The sequence below is a fragment of the Hyalella azteca genome, unplaced genomic scaffold, assembly GCF_000764305.2.
Source record: "Hyalella azteca isolate HAZT.00-mixed unplaced genomic scaffold, Hazt_2.0.2 contig2797, whole genome shotgun sequence".
Taxonomy (NCBI): domain Eukaryota; kingdom Metazoa; phylum Arthropoda; class Malacostraca; order Amphipoda; family Hyalellidae; genus Hyalella; species Hyalella azteca.
This window is the reverse complement of record NW_025933058.1, coordinates 419,323-441,592: the sequence shown is the minus strand read 5'-3', so window position 1 is coordinate 441,592 and position 22,270 is coordinate 419,323. Positions and strand designations below refer to the sequence as shown.

The following is a 22,270-nucleotide window of genomic DNA, read 5'->3' as shown; positions in this document are numbered from 1 at the left end:
GAAAGTCTGCTTTTATGGCTGAAATAAAATCACCGTAACTGAATTAGATAGTATGTAAAAAACTTAGGCATTGATGTATTTAGAAATTTTCGCGGCAGTCGCCATAAACACTCAGGATGAATCATAACTTGCGAACGATTATTTCTATTATAAAGAATAGGTTGCAAGCGGAAGGATTTTTACCAAAAAGTTCCTCGGCAAGAAATCTACCTCGGCTGGACCTAACAGATAATTGATAGTTCGATTTTTGATAATTGGCTTCGCACTACTAGTAATTAACAGGTTAAAAAACAGCATGTAGAACCTGCCACTAACAGATCAGATCACTAACATTCATAATTGCCGTCACTAATTAAGTAACTAAGAAATACTTGATAAATGGTTTATAGTTCGTTAACTCAACTCCGTAAACAGCACAAGACGCTAAAATAATATAACATGGGGAGCGTATTTTTGCATTCAGTAAAACAACGAAGAAGTGCCATTTTGGTTATAATTAGGCGATGGTGGGGGTGGGTTGGATTTCGAGGCGTGATGCAACTTATCCAATGTATAATATTATTCTGTATTATAATATGTTTAATATGTGTACTAGTTCAACCAAAGGGTGAATGAAAGCTAGGCACATGGGGTGTAACATATGGAAGTGTGAATGACAATTTGATAGATAACAGATTGAGATAAGGTTAGTAAACGCACCGCAGACAATTATAACGTGGCTCAGGAAACGTGGGTAAATATAACCTAGCAGGAGGTACGGCGATGTATGTAAAGATGAATGCGAAAAAGAATATTATCAAGCAAGGCATGGGGGAATACGAACTGATACTAGCAACAGTCCACTGCCTATTGGCAGCAGTCCACTACCTAGTGGCAGCAGTCCACTACCTAGTGGCAACAGTCCACTACCTAGTGGCAGCAGTCCACTACCTAGGGGCAGCAGTCCACTACCTAGTGGCAGCAGTCCAATGCCTAGTGGCAGCAGTTCACTGCCTAGTGGCAGCAGTCTACTACCTAGTTGCAGCAAACTAGTAACAGCGGCTAACTAATAAGTCTATTTCTGTTAGTCAGTCCACAACTACTAATAGCATGCCACTATTTAGCAGTAGCTAATAGCAACAGCAATGCACTGAATACAACAAGAACAAATAAAGGCAAGGATCACTCGAGTCCACATCTCCGCGAAGAAAGGCTCACTGAAAATAATCAATTATTCAGATTTAATATATTTCGATCATGTATTTCGTAGGAAAGCTAACGCAGTAGCAGTAATTTCAACAGCAGCAAGAAAAATTTCAATTTCTTTATGACCAGTTGGGTCCAGATTGAACAGGAATGATATTCCCTAAAGTATGGAAATAACAACAAATATGCGGATGGGAGATAGATATATAATATATAATGAATTCGTTATAATAATTACATCGATTTGATCATAACTATTGGTTAATGGAGTTGAATACCAGGCTAAGAAGCTATAAACTATCCCATATAAATTCAAACATCATGCAAAATTGCTTCATTGCTTCCATTAAATTTTGTAATATAAACAAAATTAAATGAATAACTAAATTTTCATACACAAAAAATTCCAAGTCGTGATACATTTTATTGTCGTAGAACATTGATTTCTAATAAGTGCTTCATGGTATATGGAAGAAGTTGGATTTATATTAATAAGGGAAGTCAATCTATCACATGTCGCATACACGCGACAGCGTCGAGCTCATACATGTATTTCATTTCCTCATACACGAGATGAATTGTGCCAACACCAACCTCCATTAACATGTAATATAACAAATGTTTGTTGCAGCACAAACTCCTTCAATAGCATCAGAGCGTTACATTTGTGTTGCACACAAAACGGCATTTGTGTTGCATATCAAATTGCATTTGTGCAGCACATCAAACATACATTTGTGTTGCACATCAAACGCATCTGTGTTGCACATCAAATATCCATTTGTTGCAACTGAACACACATTTGTTGGCCTTGCACGATATCTCTTTGCCATCAAACTCTATTCCAACACTTGCTACAAAGTAACAAACATGTGTTGCACAACACCAACATGTGTTGCACAACACAAAAATGTGTTGCACAACACAAACATGTGTTGCACAACACAAACATGTGTTACACAACACACACATGTGTTACACATCACAAACATGTGTTGCACAACACAACCATGTGTTGCACATGTTGTAACATGTCGCTCAGGGACTGGCCGCTTCTGTTTTTGTTCCTTGCGTCGCCGCAACTGGAATGAAAAATTAAAAGTTTTTGAATTTATTTGAAAAATCAACGATCAGAAAAATGGCAACAAACTTTATATTTTCAATCTGGGTGTAAATCGAAGTTCAAAGTTAAATGAATGTTCAAACATATGAATCTCAAATGGAATTACTCGCGGGATTGTCAAATCTCAAAAATTATTCAACCCAATAATATATATATTCAATTCTCCGGTGAAAGTTTATTTAATTTTAATATTTATTTCTCCGGTGCAACTTACGGTTTATTAAATCTTATGTTGATATGTCAATTCAGGCAAACATGAAAATCATTAAGATATTTTAATGAACTAGTACTTTGTTATTTAATTTAATTCAGATTCTGATTTTAAAATTCACTGAAATATATCTCAAACATAATTATTTTTTCTCCTTAGTCATTAAATAAAATCGAATGATTGAAATAAGCAAAAGAACCTCTATGTAAAAGCCTAAGGCGTATTCAGTCCATGGAGAAGAAAATAAGGAGGAATAATATAAGAAGAAAAGAAGCAAGTAAAGGGCTCACCAGGAATTTAAAAGCAAAGAAAACAGCCAGAATATTAACCATTTCTTAAGAATGAAAACGTTTCGGAGTCCAGCTCCATCGTCAGTTCAAAAGTTCAAAACCTACAAGAAAAGCAGAATCAATTAGAAAACTAAATTCACATCGAAGATAAAAACATAAATTGACAAAACAAAAACAAATACACATAAGGAGACAGGCCTATCTATTTACAATTTCAAGGGGATAGGAGCTGAAGGCTGCATTTAAACCAGGTTTCTGTTTAAAAATGTACAGGGATTCTAAAATCCGTAGGTCAGTAACACCGGTCGTGTAAGCTAGAACTCTGAAATCACTATCAGACACTGGAACATTGCACTGCTCGGCATGGACGCGCACAGCTGAATGAGGAGGATGCGCAAGTATTGTTCCCGTTCTAAAGCTTCTGCCCTTATGCTCCGCCAGCCTAGTGTAAAAATTGCGAGACGTCATACCGACGTACGCTGATGCGCACTGCGCACAACTGTATCTATATACTAGGGACGAACGCATAAAAAGAGGGAGAGCATCTTTATACTTGAAGAACGAGCCGATTTTAAAGTTATTCACCAATAGCACTGTTGCCGGAAGGCATCTGACCTTTTATCACTCAACCAGTCTGTGTTTTAACTAATTATTTTTCAGTAACGTTTAACTCAATTTGATTATTTCCATTTTAGTTCAGAGTGACTTATTTGCACAACTAACGACAGTCGCGCCCAATTCAGTTCCGCCATTTAGTAACTAGCAGCCACTGGCATTCCGTGTATTGTGCTAGCCTGGAAGTGAAAGCCTTGGTAAGTCTGCTCTCCAATAGTCGGAACAATATTTTGTTACTTCGGTTGTCATTTATCAGATCAATAGTAATTTCTGTGTAACTGTTAGTGTCCTTGCTCATTATGCACTTCACTGCTGTTAATGTTTCTGTGATTATGCTTGTGGTGTGAACTAATTGATTGAATTGATTAATTTTCTTGTGTGAATTAATTGATTATTTCTTGGCTGACGGTCACTGTTTTAAATGCATAATAAATAGTATTTTAGATTAAATTCTGGCATTGGTTAAAATATTGAAATATATTGTTTGTGAATTCACTATTTAGCACTAGGGTTATTTATCTTCCATTTATTTTTCTTGCAGTGTCACTGTCACTCTAGTGTCTAGTCCTACCCTGTGCTCCCTATAAACTAAGTTTTTGGCCTAGAACAGCCAACAGTGCTCATAACCTTCATCAGTGAAACTGCCAGTTAAAGCCCACTGATCAATGCCACACTCTTCACTTGTTTCATTTGTTTATGTTTTGCTGTACTATCCCTAAATATACTTTTAATAGAAAATTCTTTCATTTAAAGTCTACACAATATTAATAGCTTCCACTGTTTAACTCTTAAGTGGACAACGGGTTTGTCCCACCCGCTAACACGGTAACAGCACCTGCAGATTTACATTCGGAAGATATTTATCTTCCTTCAGCTCCTATCCCCTTGAAATTGTAAATAGATAGGCATGTCTTCTTATGTGTATTTGTCTTTATTTTGTCAATTTATGTTTTTATCTTCGATGTGAATTTAGTTTTCTAATTGATTCTGATTTTCTTATAGGTTTTGAACTTTTGAACTGGCGATGAAGCTGGACTCCGAAACGTTTTCATTCTTAAGAAATGGTTAATATTCTGGCTGTTTTCTTTGCTTTTAAATTCCTGGTAAACTTGCGACTTAAGCAATCAAGTAATTTTTATGCTTATATCCGATCGAAATAAGGGCTCACCAATAATGATAATCAGCAGGATGACCACAACAACGCCGATGATTATCATCATCTGCACAACAGAAAACCATGACCATCAATAATACTCGATGAGCATTTACCAAAATTTTATTAGTGAGAATGTTACACTTCACAAATTGTAAGAAAACATGCATTAAAGAAGCTCTTATGAACTTCAAAGTTCATGACAACTGCAAACATTTAATAATAACTACCATCTAAAAATATTCAAGTATCCAGCATAATGTGTGAGTAACTATGTCGCGTTTTCATTGAAGATACGCTGACACTTATAAACGTTTTCTTTATATTATCGCAAAGTATTATAGTATAAGATCCTTAATAGACAACAATTTTATCAGAAAACAAATCATATTATAAAACTACATCATTATCAAAGAATCATATCATGAAAAAATATTATTATAAACAATAATTATTACATAAGAACCTTACCATAAAATAACTATACAATCAATATATTATACAATATACAATACATCATAAAACACTCCTTATATTAACCCTCTACCGCCGCATGTTACTCTCCGCTAACACATCTTTCAACTCAAATTCTACGTAAACTATTGAGTGAAGCAACCTGAGGACGTTTGTACGCAACAGAGAACATTTTAAAGTTAAACTTTCAACTCAAATTATACGTAAACTATTGAGTGTAGCAACCTGAGGACGTTTGTACGCAACAGAGAACATTTCAAAGTTAAACTTTCAACTCAAATTATACGTAAACTATTGAGTGTAGCAACCTGAGGACGTTTGTACGCAACAGAGAACATTTTAAAGTTGTCGTACGTGGCGGCAACCATCAGTGCAAGTCATTTTGCGCTCACTAGAACGTATCCTTTTTAGGAAGTAGGCGCGTGACAATATTGCTCCGGTTACTCAAGTTATTGATATTACTAACATTATTATATTATATTAGTAATATTAATATACTACTAATATTGCTCTGGTTACTCAAGTTATTGATATTACTAATATCGTTATATTATATTAGTAATATTCATATACTACTAATATTGCTCCGGTTACTCAAGTCAGACGGTAGAGAAATAAGTATTTTAATAAGTACAAACCTTAAGGTTCTTCCACCACATCTTGCGCTTGAGAGCGCCCGCCTGCTGCTCGAACTGAGCAGCGCCCTGCTGGAGTGCGTCTGTGTGGGGCATGTTTATATGATTAATAATCTCATGTAAATGTATATAAACATGAATAAATCATGTTTATATAATTAATATAATCTATTATAAGCATGTCTTTATATTCACATCGTCAATGTTCTATTATACCGGTATGCCTTTTAATTATCATAAATTAACATCTCTAACAATGATATCATGACTTCTCTATTTTTTTAATAAACATAAGTAAATTAACTTATTAACAAGAACATATAATAGATTAGTCAACACTGTTATCTATTGTATATTTAAATATTATTATATTATATAACAGGATATCCAAGTCAAAAGAATTATATAGATTTGTGGGTGCGACACAGCCAACCATGTTGAAAATACAATGCCTTGCATCATAACTTATTAATAATGTAAATTACGGCTTGTATCATGAACACCCAGTAATATAATGAATTGTCAACTGAATCACACAATCTAATCATTTCACAAATTAACAATTTACTAACAACTTATAAATGAAATACTCAACTAGCAAAAATATCCAAATTATGCCCAAGTTATGAGATGAACCAAGCATTTGTGGTACACTAAATTTACAGTACATTATTGCTCTAATATTAAGGAGCTTCTAAACCTCAGATGGCAAGCATTCCATTATTATGTCATTACCAATTAAATTTAATATTAAATGACCATAACCAACTACATCAAGAACTCGCATAAAAAAGTGAATCTAAAGTTGAAGGTACAAGAGCATACAACATTGCAAAAAATATCTTTATAAAAAACAAACATAACCTAATATCAATTGCACTAAAATCCAATTGGGCGATAGTAGAAACACACTACAAAATTGAAGAAAATATGTAATAATTTCTCTACATTGCAATATTCAGTTCATGCATGCAATTTCATGCAATGGTCACAAACTACAATAAGACATGACTACATGAGAAGAGTGTGTAGGGAATGTAGTTCATTATAGGCCTTTTTCAGCAGGAAAGATTCAAGCAAAAAAATATGCTGAAGGCAATAATGGAAATTGTTTCAAATAATGAGAAAGAAAAACCTAATGAGAAACTACAATTAATTAGGAATTAATAATACTGGCTAGGGCAAATCTAGTCTGATGAGGGAAAATTTCACCTGACATGAACCACGTACTATAATTATAGTTAACTAGTAAAAAAGTCACTAGATTGCTTTAATCGCAGATTCACTAGAAATTTAAAAGCGAAGAAAACACCACAAAAATTTAGCATATCTCTTTTGAAAACGTTTCGGAGACCAGCTCCATCGTCAGTTCGATAAATCTAGATATTTAGGTTTTTAACTTCTGTTTGTGTTTTTTTTATTAACTCCAAACTAATTTTCTGCATTTATCTGTGTTCTAGATTTATCGAACTGACGATGGAGCTGGTCTCCGAAACGTTTTCAAAAGAGATATGCTAAATTTTTGTGGTGTTTTCTTCGCTTTTAAATTTATAGTTAACTATTGTAGTCTGCTGATGCAAACACTAACAAAAATATTTATTGAAAATAATTATACTTAATGCAAAATTAGGTATACAAGGGATATGATAAGAAAATGGCTCTCATAAGATTTCCGATAATTCGAAATAAGGCTAGGCAATACCATAATATGTTTATGGAGAAGCACAAAGGACAAAGAAGAGCATGCATACAAATACCTGACGCTTAATATGCTGAGTTGTTAGTGAAGCAAGACTGTTCACAGCAGCAGGGAGAACACGTCAACAACATCAAACATTACATGTGAACATCAGTACAGGAAGTACCAATACACATCAGTACTACATGAAGCACCAGTAGTCCAGTACACATCAGTACAGGAAGCATCAGTACACATCAGTACAGGAAGCACCAGTACACGTTATGTTAGGAAGTACTTACATCATTAGATACAAACATCAATACATTAGAGCAGAAATGAATAAATGTTCAATGCGTGTTATATGATAGGGCTGCAAGAGAGCTGTTAAAGAGTACTAGTCATCTCAGATAGTGTAGCAGTCATCACAGTGTAGCAGTCATCACAGTGTAGCAGTCATCACAGTGTAGCAGTCATCACAGTGTAACAGTCATCACAGTGTAGCAGTCATCACTGTTAATGCACCAGTCATCTGGCAATTAATAAAGACTAAATAAATATTAATAAAACTAAGCAATTAATAAAACTAAACGGAGTCCCGTCAAAAATATGTCACACAAACTAAGGCAGAAGCTGAAGCTTCTGGACTTACTTAGATTAATCACCAAGTGTTATTCACCTAGATTATTTCGAATCTAACTTATTCAAGAAAAAAGTGAACATGTTATTTTGTTAATACAATAGAGATTGATGCACATTTGTAAATGGAATCTTTTTTAATTACTGCAATTGTTATAGGCAAATAACATACAACACACACGGATATTATTTTGTAACATTTAGTAGAATAAAATTTAAGAAATACCATTGAAGAAAGAATAATAACAATAAAGGAAAAAATGGGGAAGCAAGCCAAATAGTTCAAAGAAGAATATGAGATAAGCTTCATTTTTCATGAATACAATAAAAAATAGCATAAAATGCAGTAGTGTAAGAAAATGTAACTTATTAAAACAAAAAATCAAGAGTTTGCATCATGAACAGAGGTGAATACAAGATTAGCAGTTAAGTTTAAAAAGTCAACAACTATGTAGTTACAATAATATAATTTTAGTTGTACAATTAAAGAAAATAGAGATGAGGGAAACAGTTACCAGGAACAAGTGACCAAAATTATTGCAAAATAAATATTTTTTGAAGCCAAAATGAAACCATGAACAATGGAGGGCAAAATTAATTCAACAAGCACGATTTCAAGATAAAACAAAAAACTCACAAAAATTAGTACACAAACGTTAATAAATGATACGAATAATGAACAGCAGAAACCAATCTACCAGAGAAGCGACAAAGAATGAAACGAGGAGCTAGCGCGACATGTACCTGCTCGGTCATCTAGCTGGGAGAGCTTCTGGTCTCGTTCAAGAACCTTCTCTACATTGGTCCGCATTATGTCAACAACCTGCAAGTGATAAAAGTAGCCACTATAGATGCCATCGTCTCTTACGACATCCAGGATTGGGGTGGAGATGCTCTTTGTAGAGCCAAAAATGCAGCAGCGCTGGTATATAGCTGAGGCCCCAGTCCCTTGAGCAAGAACAAGTGAATTCCAGGGGCCATACTTTCAAAATTTGCTAAGTTAACGTAAGTACTTACGCTCTATTTTCTTGTCTATGATTGGTGGATTTTGCTTGAAAAAACGTCAATGATCGGCTGATGAACTTACGACCTCTAAAACTTTTTTTGAAAGTACTGGCCCCGAACCATAAATTGTAAGCTCACCTCAAATGATCTGTTGATAATCACCAGCTTTTGTTATCAACCTCATAACAGATGTTTCCCTTGGATTAGAAAACATCAGATGAAGAAAGGTAAAAATGTTAAGAATGCGGAGACAAATGGCGCCACAATATCATCAAATGACAAGCATCAACACGAACATCATGATGCTAACACCTGGAAGTGCGGTATCCAAGTGTTTGTAGAGACAATAAACAAACATTTGAGTGTCTATAAATGAATGTGAAGAAAAACCACTATGCAGACACCATCAATATGACAAAATGACAGCAGGTTCATGGACCGAGGAAAATAAGACTTAACACCGTGATACTTTCTCTTGGAGACAGCAAGATTTGGCAACAAAGAAACAGCTTGAGCCAGACAGGCCAGATTGAGCAGAACAGAAGGCTAGATTGAGCAGAAAGGAGTGAACAACCAGCAAAAGGAAAAATCTGAATTTATTGCTGCATATAAAATGAGTGTATGAGACATAGAGACCATCACTTTTTTATTACAAGGAAGATAGAACAATAGAAGGCCAACTTGAGGACACTGAAAACCATAACCATGACTAAGATTGACAGATCTGAGAGTGAAATTACGAATGTTAGGCACAAAGGGAAGGTAGTTTGTGAGGCAAGAAGACAATAGTTACCCTGGAAATTTAAAGAGAAAATTGTTCCAAATGAGCAGGAAAATATGAAAATATACTCAGAAGTATATAAACCTCCTCTCATAAGAGAGTAGGGTTACTATACTAACACCCAGGAAAATACAATGATATTCTTGAGAACCAAACTAATTTCCAAACAACATTGTGGGATCAACAATGGTTTTCATTCAGCAGAATTATCAATGAAAATAGTGAAAAAAAGCAACCAGCCAACAAACTGCAAACAAATCACACCATTGACATGTCCCATAATTATTAGACTTGTAGGCACTGACAATAACACTACTTTAACCAACATGAAGCGAAGAGTAAGGAGTTAAATGAACCAACGAGGTAGCAAGCATAGAGTGATTGGAGTGGATTGTCAACCAGGCAATGACATCCCAACATGGAGTGCAAAATTCCCACAAAAAGATCACAAAATAAAATCCAGTTTATGGGTTTAGGTCATGGGCCCCACAATTGGCAGGCCATAAACTAGTTAAATACTGTAGTTAAACAGGGCATCAAGACCGCATTATTGAAGCTTTTTTTTCTACAGGTACATGCTTTAGATTTATGTGAAATGAATAATTTCATGGAGAAACAAATTATCTTGATAATTTCAGCATCAAGGATTCATGGCAAAGTTCATGAGTAGCAGCATTGCACTTATTAGTTATTGATTATATGCAAACATTGTTATCAAATCATATTGTTCATAAGAAATGTTCCTAATAAATCACAAGGGACAATCGAAGTTAGTTTCTTGAGGGATTAGCCAGACAAGCATGATAAATACCCCAGGAAAACTGCTTTCATTAAAAAAATGTAAACATGGACATTGATACAAATACCACAAGCATGGTGAGCAATAGGGGATAAGAAGAACGGAAAATTACTCTGTAGATAAGACAAATTTCTAACTCAGAGGAATCAGGAATGAAGAAATAACAATGGTACAGGAGCACCTTTTGCTTTAATATTATTAGGGAAAAAGGATTATTCATAAGATGTTTTTTATTCAATAGCCAAAACATGTTGGGAGGCTTCAGAGGTTACCTGCTCTGGAGTCGAGCTCTGAGAGCTTCTGGTCACGCTCAAGCACCTTCTCCACATTGACTCTCATAATACCAACCACCTGAGTCATGTAGTCACAGAATGTTACCAATGCAAAGTTATCACATTCACATGGTTTTGAAATTTATTCTAGAGAGAAGTACATATTGCAAAAAGGTTTTCATATTAATGCAGATGAGAAACCTGGTTATAACTGCAGAAATTACTAACACATAAATTAGTTGTTTCAATCATTTTATATGAAAACATATGGTAAACAAGTCAAAATAGAAAAATACTGTAAAGGACTTTGTTGAATTTTGAGTGCTTGAACATCTAAGTTAGAAAACCTCCATTTTCATCCACAAATATTCATTGATAAAACAAACAACCAAGCCCAATTTATAATTTTTCATGCTACTGAACTGTAATATTGAATGGATTGCTTACATGCCAAAACTAATAATGCTTCAGAGCTTTTCTAACTAAATTTTACAAGCATGAATTCATTACTTTTTGCATCACATCCTAAATTTTGAGTTTAATATAATATGTCATTAAATCCAAAAACTTTAAAAATAGGCCCTATATTTGGAACAAGACTCACTGAATCAACTTGAGCTTGTGTCTGTTGCATCCGCTTTTGGGCCATCATCTGCTGGGGGGTCCGAGGGCCCCCGATGATTTCCCCGTTGTTGTCTGAGCCGCCAGGCTGCATGCCGCCTTGACTGCCTCCTGTATCCATCAGGTCACTTGACCTGAAATATTTCAAAACATTAAACATTTGGCTACAGAAAGTCAAATGAAATTTCAAAGCATGAACATTTAGTTCTTTTTACAATTTTAGTAGACTAAATAATCTACTCAGATTTTAATTAATTTCAAGTTTCATAAACTAGGTACCGGTAGATACGTAGTCCATAGGACACTAAAGTTAAGTTTTTTAACTTTAGTTCAATAATGAATGAATTCAACTTAGATCCTAGATTGAAAATTTTTGACTTATAAAATCTTGTGCCTTTAAAGAATTTTTGGAAAATTACAATTTGAAAGAACACACATTTGGAAATTACAAATGTGTGTAATTTGTAATTTGGAAATTACAAATGTGTGTTGAGGAACTTCATTAATTAGTACTTCAATGAACATTTGGAAATTACAAATTAGAATCTTATGGCACAATTGTGCTGTTTTATGAATAATTTGATAGATGATTCATCTAGAAAGTTCAAGAAGCAGCTCATCATCACAAACATGTCTTATATTTTTCATAAATATTGTGGCTCTAACATCGTATAATTTTGGTAGGTATGAAATCTTGTGGCTCGAATGTCGTAAATTTTTTGTTTAATTGAAAAAATTGCAGTTTGCACTTTGCAAACATGTCATTCCATAAAATTTTCCACTTCTCCAATCAGCATTACTTTAAATGTTATTGCCAAAATATCTTGCAGAATGGTATCATAATAATTCTGATGTAAACAAGTCAACCTAAATGTTTTATTGAAGATCGCGCATAGTTGCGGTCATATCAGACTGCATTAACACGCCTTGTAAATGGCTTTTCATAGCCTAGATATGGAATTCACAGCTCGAAGAAATGGAATGACGGCAGGTAAATCTATAAAAGAACATCTCAAAAAATTCAATTGCGGCTCGTCAAGTAGATATATATTCCATGCCTGACTTGGACCATTGACAAGGTGACTTGAACTTGAACCGTTGTGCTTAGAGTAAACGCGGTATATTCGGACATTGTGGGTACGTAATTACGATACTTCTCAACTTTTTCCTTTATATTAAGCTTTGTCTTAGTTCCACGCATTTGTTGATGGTTGAAATAGTGACGTCATACTATTGCTCGCCATACTATTGCCAAAACACTAGGTCTGGGCTGTCTGGTGGGAAAATGTTAAGATCCAAAGAGAGACAGTGCATGTCACCCAGTGAGAACATCAAAAAACATGTCAAAGTTAATAGTAGACCTTGCTCCAGCAAATAGTGATAAACTGTTTGTGTAGAAAGAATATCATGGTTTGAGACTTTTAAACAAGTCTGTGAATATATTAGGAATCCTTTATGTATACTTGTATTTGCTGATTTCAAGTGGTAAATAAATTAATAGATGATTAAGTTAAGAGACGGTTTTAGACACATAAAAACTAATTCCAACTGAATCCAACACAGCTTAGAATTAGACACACACAGCTTGTTCTGAGCTGTGGGCAAAAATTAAAATTTTCTTAATTAAAAGCTGGTGTGGACTGTGGAGGGATGCAGGTGAAAACTTAAACATCCAGAGCTAATAAGAAAAAGAAGAATAAGAAATCGCCACCCATTAAGGAAGAGGCAATGAAAGAATTTAAGCTAAAAGCCTAATTAAGTAGTGTTCAATATTCAATAGTGTTCTAATTCCTAGCTGTGTCGTATTCCAATACAGCACACACACAGCGCTTGGAATTCGAACACAAGAGGGTTGGAATTACGAATTAGTAGAGTTTGAAGTGCGGCCGGAATTAGTCTCACAAAATGCCAAATTTAGTCACACACAGCATCAGAATATATGGATTTGGTAGGTTTGCATTCTAAAGGCTTTTAAATAAATATGGCAACAGTTTGTGAAGTTTCATTGTTGCTGGCGCATATTGCAGTGTTTTGAGAGAGACGTATTTATTTACATAGTGGCAAAGCAGAGAGTTTTTTAGACTCTCCCTCAAGTTCATTTTTGAGTTCTATAAGTAGACCAGTAAAGTATCGTGGATAGCTACCACTCATAGGGTAAACGCGGTATATTCCGACACATTAAGGACGCATCGAGAAATGAAAAACTATAAAAAAACCGTATGCATTACGTAAGTTCTGTTGCCTTCACGTGACTCTCAAAACACTTCACTACGCGTCAGCAACAATGAAACGTCACAAAATGTTGCCATATTTATTAAAAAGCCTTTAGAATGGATGCCTACCAAATCCCTATATTCCATCACTGTGTGTGGCAATATTCAACACGTGGTGAGTCGTATTGCGTCAGCGCTTCAAATTTAACTGATACGTAATGCCGACATCTCGTCACCATTTCAACCATCAATGAACGCATGGAACTAAAACAAAGCTTAATATAAAGGAAAAACTAGAGAAGTGACGGAATTACCTACGATTTCGGAATATACTGCGTTTACCCTACCAGCCACTATGCAGAGGGTGGATGCAGCGTCGCCAATATATGGATTTTTAATCCCAAAGCGTCGCCGGCCATTTTAAAGATGCGTCGCCGGGTAATTTTTAATGAAAAGCCATTTACGCTGAGTAATGACGAACTATTTACAAGCCACGAACTTATTTAAAGGTTGCATGCACGTGTTACCCCAAATAACTAATTTTACCCTAAAAACAGTCCGATTGTACAGCAAGTGTCTAGTGAACACGTAATAAAGCAGTCTGACCGCTCTAATGTGACTGAAACTATGCAATCGAAAAAACGTTGTTTACATTTTTTTGCGGGAACTCATCACAACTGATTTCCGGACAAGCTTTGCTGCATTGTAGGAACTAATCCATCCAACGTACCGGAAACCTTACTTTTTTTTCTAAATAGTTGGCCGAAGACTGAGAAATATATTAAATGCAAGAATTTCAATCTAAATTTGTCGGCAAGATCTTCTGAAGGCGAAAATTTGGCTACTGAAGCGTCGCCAAAGATCTTGCAATATTCATCCACTCTCTGCACAGTGGCCTACCAGCATTACCATACATAAAAAATTTGTTTAAATCTTGAGTAAATTAGGAAATTAAAAATGAACTGATTCTAAAAAATCTCTGGTTTGCCACTATGTAGACGTAAAGCAAACAGAACTCGAGTTGCGCATACGGTGATTTTTTTATAGCCATTCATTTTTTGCTACCTACGGCTACATCCTTTATTTGTCGGAATATAGTGCGTTTACCCTACATCAATGATCAATAACCATCATTACTTTTATTAATAATCTTGTTACCTGACTCAATCAATCTTTAATGCATGAATAGGTAGGCCAAATTGGTATTAATTCTCTTAACAATCTTTGTTAGGCCTATCTTGTTACCAGACGGCAGACTCTTTTAATCTTTAATTCTGAATTTCTGAATGAATATCAGTATTAATTTTATTAATAATCTTTTAGTCATTTTTACTCGTAACATATATCAATGCAAACTGCAAAGCAATGAATACATGAATTATTTTCTAGTTGAATAAAAAGCTCAATGAAACAGACACGCCTAAAATGTTTCACTTGGAATTTGGCAAACGGCCTAACAGGAAATCCCCATTAACTCAACAATGCTCTATAGAGTAGAAATTTTCATATCAATTTCATTTAATCTTTATACATAGCATTCTTCTCGACTATAATCCATGCTCACATTTGCTTTTAGAGGAGATTATTTCACTGTTGGTTAACCTTCGTTTATTGCGTTAGCAGCTGTGTGTACGATGTGACGTCACAGTTACATTTAAGGGTATCGTTCTCTATGCTAACAGTGGGTTCACCCAGAAAAAAACAGTAATGACATTTTAATGCTAATTTTCATTCGTGGAAATAATAATAATGTGTTGCAGGCACCTTTCAACAATGAAGGAAGCAGCTTTTTTCGGAAAGATCACCGGCAAGAAATGAAAACGTCAGTACTGGATGAATTGGAAGAGACGGCAGCATGTTTTATAAACAATATAACGAACGCAACGAAGAACTACAATAATCCATTGTTGAAAAGCTTTCTCACTGGAGAAATTACCTCGATGCAAAAAGAGGATAAGAAATATTTGCACGACGAAAAACCAGCAAAAATTCCAGCAAAATCTTCCAAGGACAGCAAAAAGTTAAAACAAGGTTCAAATTCTATTGATTGTGAAAAATTACATCCAAATCACATCCTTGTAGCTGAAGTAAGTGAAAATACTAGAATATCTAGAAAAACATGCAACCGAGAGACGCCTCCGAGTGATACAGGTGAAAAACTTACTCAAACATCCAGAGCTAATAAGAAAAAGAAGAATAAGAAATCGCCACCCATTAAGGAAGAGGCAATGAAAAAAATTCAGCTGACCGCAACCAAAGAAGACCAAGTGAATCAAGTTGGAAAAGTTAGAGGGCGTAAAAAAGAATTAAAGATTGAGCAGAGAAACAATGAAATAATTCCAACAGTTGTTGCGTCAAAGAAGTCGAAATCAGCACTGGAAAATATAGGGGACAAGCTTAACAAACATTTATCTGTAAAACATAAAGCAACAGGAGCTTCGAACGCCAAGAGGAAGAGCAAGATCAAACAAAATACGTTAGATTTCAAAGTGGATTGTCGACTGCCCGCTGGAGACGGCATCTTAGACGTTAAAGATTATGTAAGTAATTATATACTACCTTTAATTAGATTCAAATAAAGTATTTCCATACTCGGCTCATGTGCTCGACTCCAAAACATTAATTTGTCAGAATCTGATTTTTTTTAATTGTGATTACTTCTTAATTTCGCTTGTTGCAGTAGAGTTGAATTGAAGGATGTTGAATTTGCGCAGGTAAAGTTCTTGGAGGAGCGTTTCAAGGTGAACGGCTGCGTCAAGAACCTTAACGATCACGTGACCATAAAGACTCTGGACGACAATGTCACCATTACGGCCTACGATTATAAGTACTCAAAAAGGTTAGTCAGTTGATTGAATTTATCGAATTGATTGAATTTCTCTTTTCCAGATGTAAAATAAAATGTTTTATTTCATCGAAACGAAAATTATAGTCTACCCATTTTTTTGTCTCGGATAACTAAATATTTGCTCAGTAGTTATAAAAACACTTGTGTGGTGCAAGTAAATTTTTGTATCGAACACTGAAATTTTATGCCTTGGTTCTGCCCTGTTTTCATCCTACCAAATTCCCGAATTTTGTGTAATTTAGGGGATTTAGCATTTTTGATTTGACACGTAGTTTTAACACTTCAATTTCGTTCATGTTGATGATGCAGTAATAATGTGGTTAAACTTCAGAGTATGCTTGACTGTATAACTGAGTACGGCAAGGATTTTAATGTGCGCTTTAGCCTTGGGAAAAGTCAGGTGCTAGTGGTGAATGAAACAGCTGAGGATGTGGGTAGAGTGTGGCAGCTGGGAGGAAATGTGATTGGGATGACAAATGAGTACAGATAACTGGGAATGAGTGTTGACCAACAAGGATATGAGAGAACTAAAGCGTTGAGTCTTAGTAAAGCAAATCAGTGGTTAGGAATAGGTACTGGCAGAGCTGGACAGCGCTACTTTGAAATGTAGAGCCGCTACCGCTACCGCTACATGCTCTAAATGTAGCGGGCGCTACCACCACATCCACTAGATTGTAGCGAGTGCTACCGCTACCGCTACAGTAAAATGTAGCGCCGCTACATTAGCCGCTACCATAGCCAAAATTATTGGAAATCTTTAAATATTCATTGTTCTGCTGTTGGGATTTACTCATTAACATTTAATGATAATAAAACATTTTCAAAACATATCAATGCAACTTTATTGCAATTAACCTAACCGAACTAGTACGGGTTAGATACAGTAAATAAAAGTTACAGTTATTTTTTATGTTTTACCTTCCCTACATGGATGTCTAATTTAATCTACCAATCTCAAAATTTATCCACATATACGTACATATAAAAAAAATTGCTATAAGTAAAGCTAGGCTTATAACTCGAAAAGTATTAAACGTAGAAAGATGAAATAAAAACCACACGAAAGAGTATAACTTCAAGTTTTATTTGATATCCATTTACCAAAGTTCTCTATATATTACATATTTAAAACTCACTATTTTTTTAAGATCATGATTTCCATGCAATGCAGCTAAATTCCGAGCAACGAGTATTCATTGTCGAACAATTTTACCTGAAACCTTCACCAACCAAAATAAAGAGAGGTTATTCCACAAAATACAGACAAGAAGTTAGTCTCAAAACAATCAAGAAGTGGATACGTCAGTGGAAAGATAAAGGAACGATCCTGAATCAAAATAAAGGTCATTCTGGACGGCAAAGAACTGCAAGATCAGAAGAAAACATTGCCAAGATTGAAGAAAGAATTAATGAATCGCCTTTGGATTTCTTCCTACGGAGTTACGTGAAGGAAAAAGTATTCAGTACAAGACCAAGCAGCATTGACAATATTAAGATAGCAATTCGTAAAGCTCCCACACTTATTGACCTGATACCTTGTCTGCAGTAACCATACATTTTGAAAAACGTATTAAGCTGCGTATTCAACAGCAAGGTCATTTTGAACAATGGTTGTAATCTGAATAAAACTTGAAGTTATACTCTTTGATGTGTTTTTTTTTATTTAATGTTTCTACGTTTAATACTTTTTGAGTTATAAGCCTTTACCTTTAGCAAATTTTTTGGGTCACCCTGTATATGTGGATTATTTTTGAGATTGGTAGATTAAAGTAGACATACATGTAGGGAAGGTGAAACATAAAAATAACTGTGTAAAATTAACTGTAAGCAAACTGAAACATGAAAAATACCTGTAAGTGCATGGTAACTGGTAACAACTTAACAAGTAACAACTAACATATTGACACTAGTAACAGACTGAGGTTGACAACATTACACCGAAATCTTTCGTACAGTTCTATTCTGTAATTTATATTAAGTATGTATCATGCTGGTTTTTAAATAATATTTAATACTATTAAGAAAATTAAAAGGCTTTATCTATAAATGTAGCGGTAGCGCTGTAGAGGCAAAACCTCGTATCGCTACTTAAATATGTAGCGGGCGCTACCGCTACCGCTACAATTGCTTAAATGTAGCGCCGCTACCGCTACTGAAACTGTAACGGCCGCTACATGTAGCGCGCTCCTGCCCACCTCTGGGTACTGGGCAGTGCAGTAAGAGTGAGGGCAAGTAACATAACATAACATAACATAGTGATGTCGGCTCTGAAGTGTAGGCCTGATGTGGCCTGTCGCCGATTCTTTTCCATTTCGTGCCTTGTTCATAGATCTAAACTCGTGTCATTTGACCGGATCTTTTCATGACTGGCGATACTTTGAAGAAGCTACTAGACTTCCACCGGGTTCGATAAGGAGCTAGGCATTTCAAATCTGTACCATGTCTTCTCATACTGTAATCTTGCTGTTCATTGTTCTTCCCGAGGTGAAGTACTTTACACTTGTCAGCATTAAACCGCAGCTGCCACGTATCAGCCCAGTTAACTAAGCTGTCAAGATCATCTTGCAATTGCGCTTTATTTGACGCATTCTTCACTGTATTATATAAGTATATTATATAAGTAAGTAAGTAAATATAATGTGTTAAGAGAAGTATGGAAGAGTGTGGTGGTGCCTGGTATAATGTATGGAATGGACGTTATTGCATGGAATGATGGCGAATAGGACTAATTAGTGCAAATATGATGACAGTAGAGGTAGGGACCTAATGTTCTGCGTAGGAGCGAATGCTTTGAGTGTGAATGCACGGACGTACGTACAGGTAGAATGAACGAAGAGATGATATTTGTTTTATGTGTGACAAAGGTGAGAGAGAAACTGTGGAGCATCTGATGATGTAGTGTGATGCATATGAGAGGGAGAGACTGGAAATGATGAGAGAGGTGAGGGTGATGGTGTGATGTATGATCAAACAGGAGACGAATAGATTGTAATGATAGTGGGTCTGTCAACAGGGGTGACTGCTGCTATCTATGACTGAGAGTGGAAAGCGATATTTGTAGAGTCCATGGAGGATGAGGGATAGGAGGAGGTTGGTGAGAATGGAAGCCAGAGGAGGATACAGACTCGAGCAATGATAAAATAATAATAATTATAGCAATAATAATGCAATAGGACACAATAATTAATCGGGGCCTGAGAGATACCAATATTTAAAATGAACCTTGAAACTCCAGTGCAATAAGTGGGACATAGCGATATATAATAGACCGAATAACTATCTTCCGGAACTTCTTTCCCTTGTTTTCATCTTACTCATAACACAATATTTCCCACCCTTAGCCTTTGCTACAATATCCTCTCTACCTGACCTCATTTCTCTCTTCATCCTTCTAACAAATAACGAATATGTGACGCTTGGAATTTAGCCGATATGAAGGCCTAACTCGTGCAAGTTTTTTTCGCGGTCACTTCGACCCAAATCCAATCCAAAGTTGAAATTACATGAAAGAATTCGCTTCGTTCATATTTAATTTTTCGCTATAAATGTAATATGCGTGAATAATGCATTGATGGAAGTTAATTCAGGTGTCTTATCTTCAATTGAAAAGTGCCCAACTACCATGAAGCGAAGAAAAGTGCATTAAATTTACACCTATTAACACGGAGAAATGGTGCTACCTTTATTCAATCTATTTTTTAGGTGGATAGAAAATCTCACTGTCACAATACTATGAGGCATTCTATAATAAATTTATTACCAAACTATTTCTAACTTGATTTTACCAAAAATGTTTTTACGTACTTTCCTGTAAAATTAGCGACATCACATTTATATGGATAAAATTCCGTGAGTACAGGAAACGAATTCTTTTATCGTCTCTACCATATAACTCATTTATACCTCGCAAAGATAAAAAATCCCACCACAGGAAATACCTTTTAAGGCCGAGAAAAACAGGGTAATCAGGGGTTGACGCAGGATAGATTATAACAAATACTCTTTTACAAATTTAAAGATTATAAATATATAGTAATACTCTTGAATCACTACAACCTTATATTAGTTATATATACCCTTAGCATTCCCAGAAACATGTTCTGATCCCGTAGGTACCTGAAGTACCTGACCAAGAAGTACTTCAAGAAACGTGGACTACGGGACTGGTTGCGGGTGGTATCTACCAGCCCTTCTGTCTACCAGTTACGGTACTACCCCGTCTACTGTCAACACGACGACGAGACAGACGACGACAGCGAGTGACCGGTGGTATCTACCAGCACTTCTGTCTACCAGTTACGGTACATAACCCGTCTACTGTCAACACGACGAGACAGACGACGATAGCGAATGACGGGTGGCATCTACCAGCAATTCTATCTACCATATGTCTACCTGCACATGTACTACCTACCAGCACTTCTGTCTACCTGCTAGTATGCAAGTACATGTGCTTGAATTCTTGCTCATCGCACCTATTTTTAAGATAATCTTTATTTCTATTCATATTAACTATTTACTCACCATAGATATGATCGAAGTCAGATAAATGGGCTGGGACTTATAAGCAAATGATTCCGCTATTATTCTCGTATCCAAATCGCACAAATTTCTAGACAAGCATAATATAGATAATGATTATAATTCGAACAAATTTGTATTTTTACTCAATAATTAAAAATATATATTTCAAAAAAAGTTTCTTGCCTCTAATCCAAACGCATTTTACAGACTTTGCTCGTATTATCAGATGTTAATAGTAAGACTACAGCTATATATTCTCTGCAGTAAGTTAAATGTGATCACACTAGTTGAACTACCATGCAACAGCTTCACACTTTAATATTGTTTGCATCAACAACGGTATAATTCTTCTCATTGATCTTGAATTTATCTTTTGCTAGTTTTGCAAGTGCGTTTAACGTAAGCTCAAAACGTTACTGTGTGTGATGAACGTTATAGCGTACACTAACAAAACTTTATAGCGTGGGTGGCGTTAGAGGGAACAGCTGTACAACGCTGTTCACTAAGTGCCACGTCGTGCAAGTCGCGAGCTCTCGTATCATGTTCGGGTTTCCCTTATCTGTTTCTGCAGTCGATGCGACTCCACTTAAAACAGTTAACTAGTGAAACTAATAGTTAGGCTTAAAATAAATTAAGCAAAGCATGGTCGGCGTATGCGCGGCCATCCAACTATAGACGGCAGGCATCCGGTGTGGTAAGATAAGAGGTAATTATGGAACTAAGGTGACGGCGCAGCTTTAGATAACAAATGAGGATAAAACTTTTGTTTTTATTATAAAAGGTTTGAGATTTAAACTGCGTTTAATTTACAATAGTACATTACTATGATTGTACGTTGCTTATAGTACTTTTTCGAAATAGCTTCATATCTTCACTCCAATATTTGATAGACCATTCTGTTTTCTGAACCTGGGTCATTTCCTAATTTCCATGAAATGCACGAATAAGTTTACGCAAATACAGTTGAATACATTATTTTGTCGAGGTAAATAATGAATAACCTCCAATTTTTAATTAAAATTTGTACCTCACGATCTCAAGGACCTTTTTTTTAGATCTCCTGTGGCACGAAAAGTATAAGAATCGGCGACATGCCACATCAGGCCTATTCTTCAGCGCCGACATCACTATGATATGATACAATGCATGATATGATATATGATATGATACAATACATGATATGATATATGATATGATACAATAC

At 35.5% G+C, this 22,270-nt stretch overlaps 2 protein-coding genes across 4 annotated transcripts; one reads left to right on the top strand and one right to left on the bottom strand.

The window, feature by feature from the left end:
• Positions 1–2,167: 2,167 nt before the first annotated feature.
• LOC108664444 (synaptobrevin-1) lies at positions 2,168–21,159 on the bottom strand. Of its 3 annotated transcripts, none has more exons than XM_018151032.2 (6): positions 21,067–21,159; positions 11,465–11,615; positions 8,748–8,826; positions 5,690–5,769; positions 4,593–4,644; positions 2,168–2,267 (listed from the first exon to the last, which is right to left on the bottom strand). In XM_018151032.2, exons 2-6 carry the CDS (start codon positions 11,600–11,602, stop codon positions 2,224–2,226), a joined length of 393 nt encoding a protein of 130 aa, XP_018006521.1. In that variant the 5' UTR covers positions 11,603–11,615; positions 21,067–21,159; the 3' UTR covers positions 2,168–2,223. The 3 variants fall into 3 exon arrangements, with proteins under 3 accessions (XP_018006521.1, XP_018006520.1, XP_018006519.1); XM_018151031.2 differs by lacking the exons at positions 8,748–8,826; positions 21,067–21,159 and adding exons at positions 10,861–10,939; positions 15,259–15,364 and having other exon boundaries at positions 2,169–2,267; XM_018151030.2 differs by lacking the exon at positions 21,067–21,159 and adding an exon at positions 15,259–15,364 and having other exon boundaries at positions 2,170–2,267.
• Positions 12,447–22,106, top strand: LOC108664443 (60S ribosomal protein L22-like). Its single transcript, XM_018151028.2, has 4 exons — positions 12,447–12,472; positions 15,455–16,234; positions 16,409–16,533; positions 20,655–22,106. Exons 2-4 carry the CDS (start codon positions 15,509–15,511, stop codon positions 20,803–20,805), a joined length of 1,002 nt encoding a protein of 333 aa, XP_018006517.1. The 5' UTR covers positions 12,447–12,472; positions 15,455–15,508; the 3' UTR covers positions 20,806–22,106.
• The last annotated feature ends 164 nt before the right edge of the window (positions 22,107–22,270 follow it).

What these genes read in the sequence shown, in the direction of transcription:
- LOC108664443 (XM_018151028.2), top strand. Translation starts at nt 15,509, where the DNA reads ATGAAAACGTCAGTACTGGATGAATTGGAAGAGACGGCAGCATGTTTT. An exon ending in TCTTAGACGTTAAAGATTAT is followed by an intron (nt 16,235 to 16,408) that starts GTAAGTAATTAT and finishes GAATTTGCGCAG; the next exon opens with GTAAAGTTCTTGGAGGAGCG. An exon ending in GATTATAAGTACTCAAAAAG is followed by an intron (nt 16,534 to 20,654) that starts GTTAGTCAGTTG and finishes CTGATCCCGTAG; the next exon opens with GTACCTGAAGTACCTGACCA.
- LOC108664444 (XM_018151031.2), bottom strand. An exon ending in AGAGCTCGACTCCAGAGCAG is followed by an intron (nt 5,770 to 10,860) that starts GTAACCTCTGAA and finishes TGCCCCACACAG; the next exon opens with ACGCACTCCAGCAGGGCGCT. An exon ending in TGTGGTGGAAGAACCTTAAG is followed by an intron (nt 4,645 to 5,689) that starts GTTTGTACTTAT and finishes TCTGTTGTGCAG; the next exon opens with ATGATGATAATCATCGGCGT.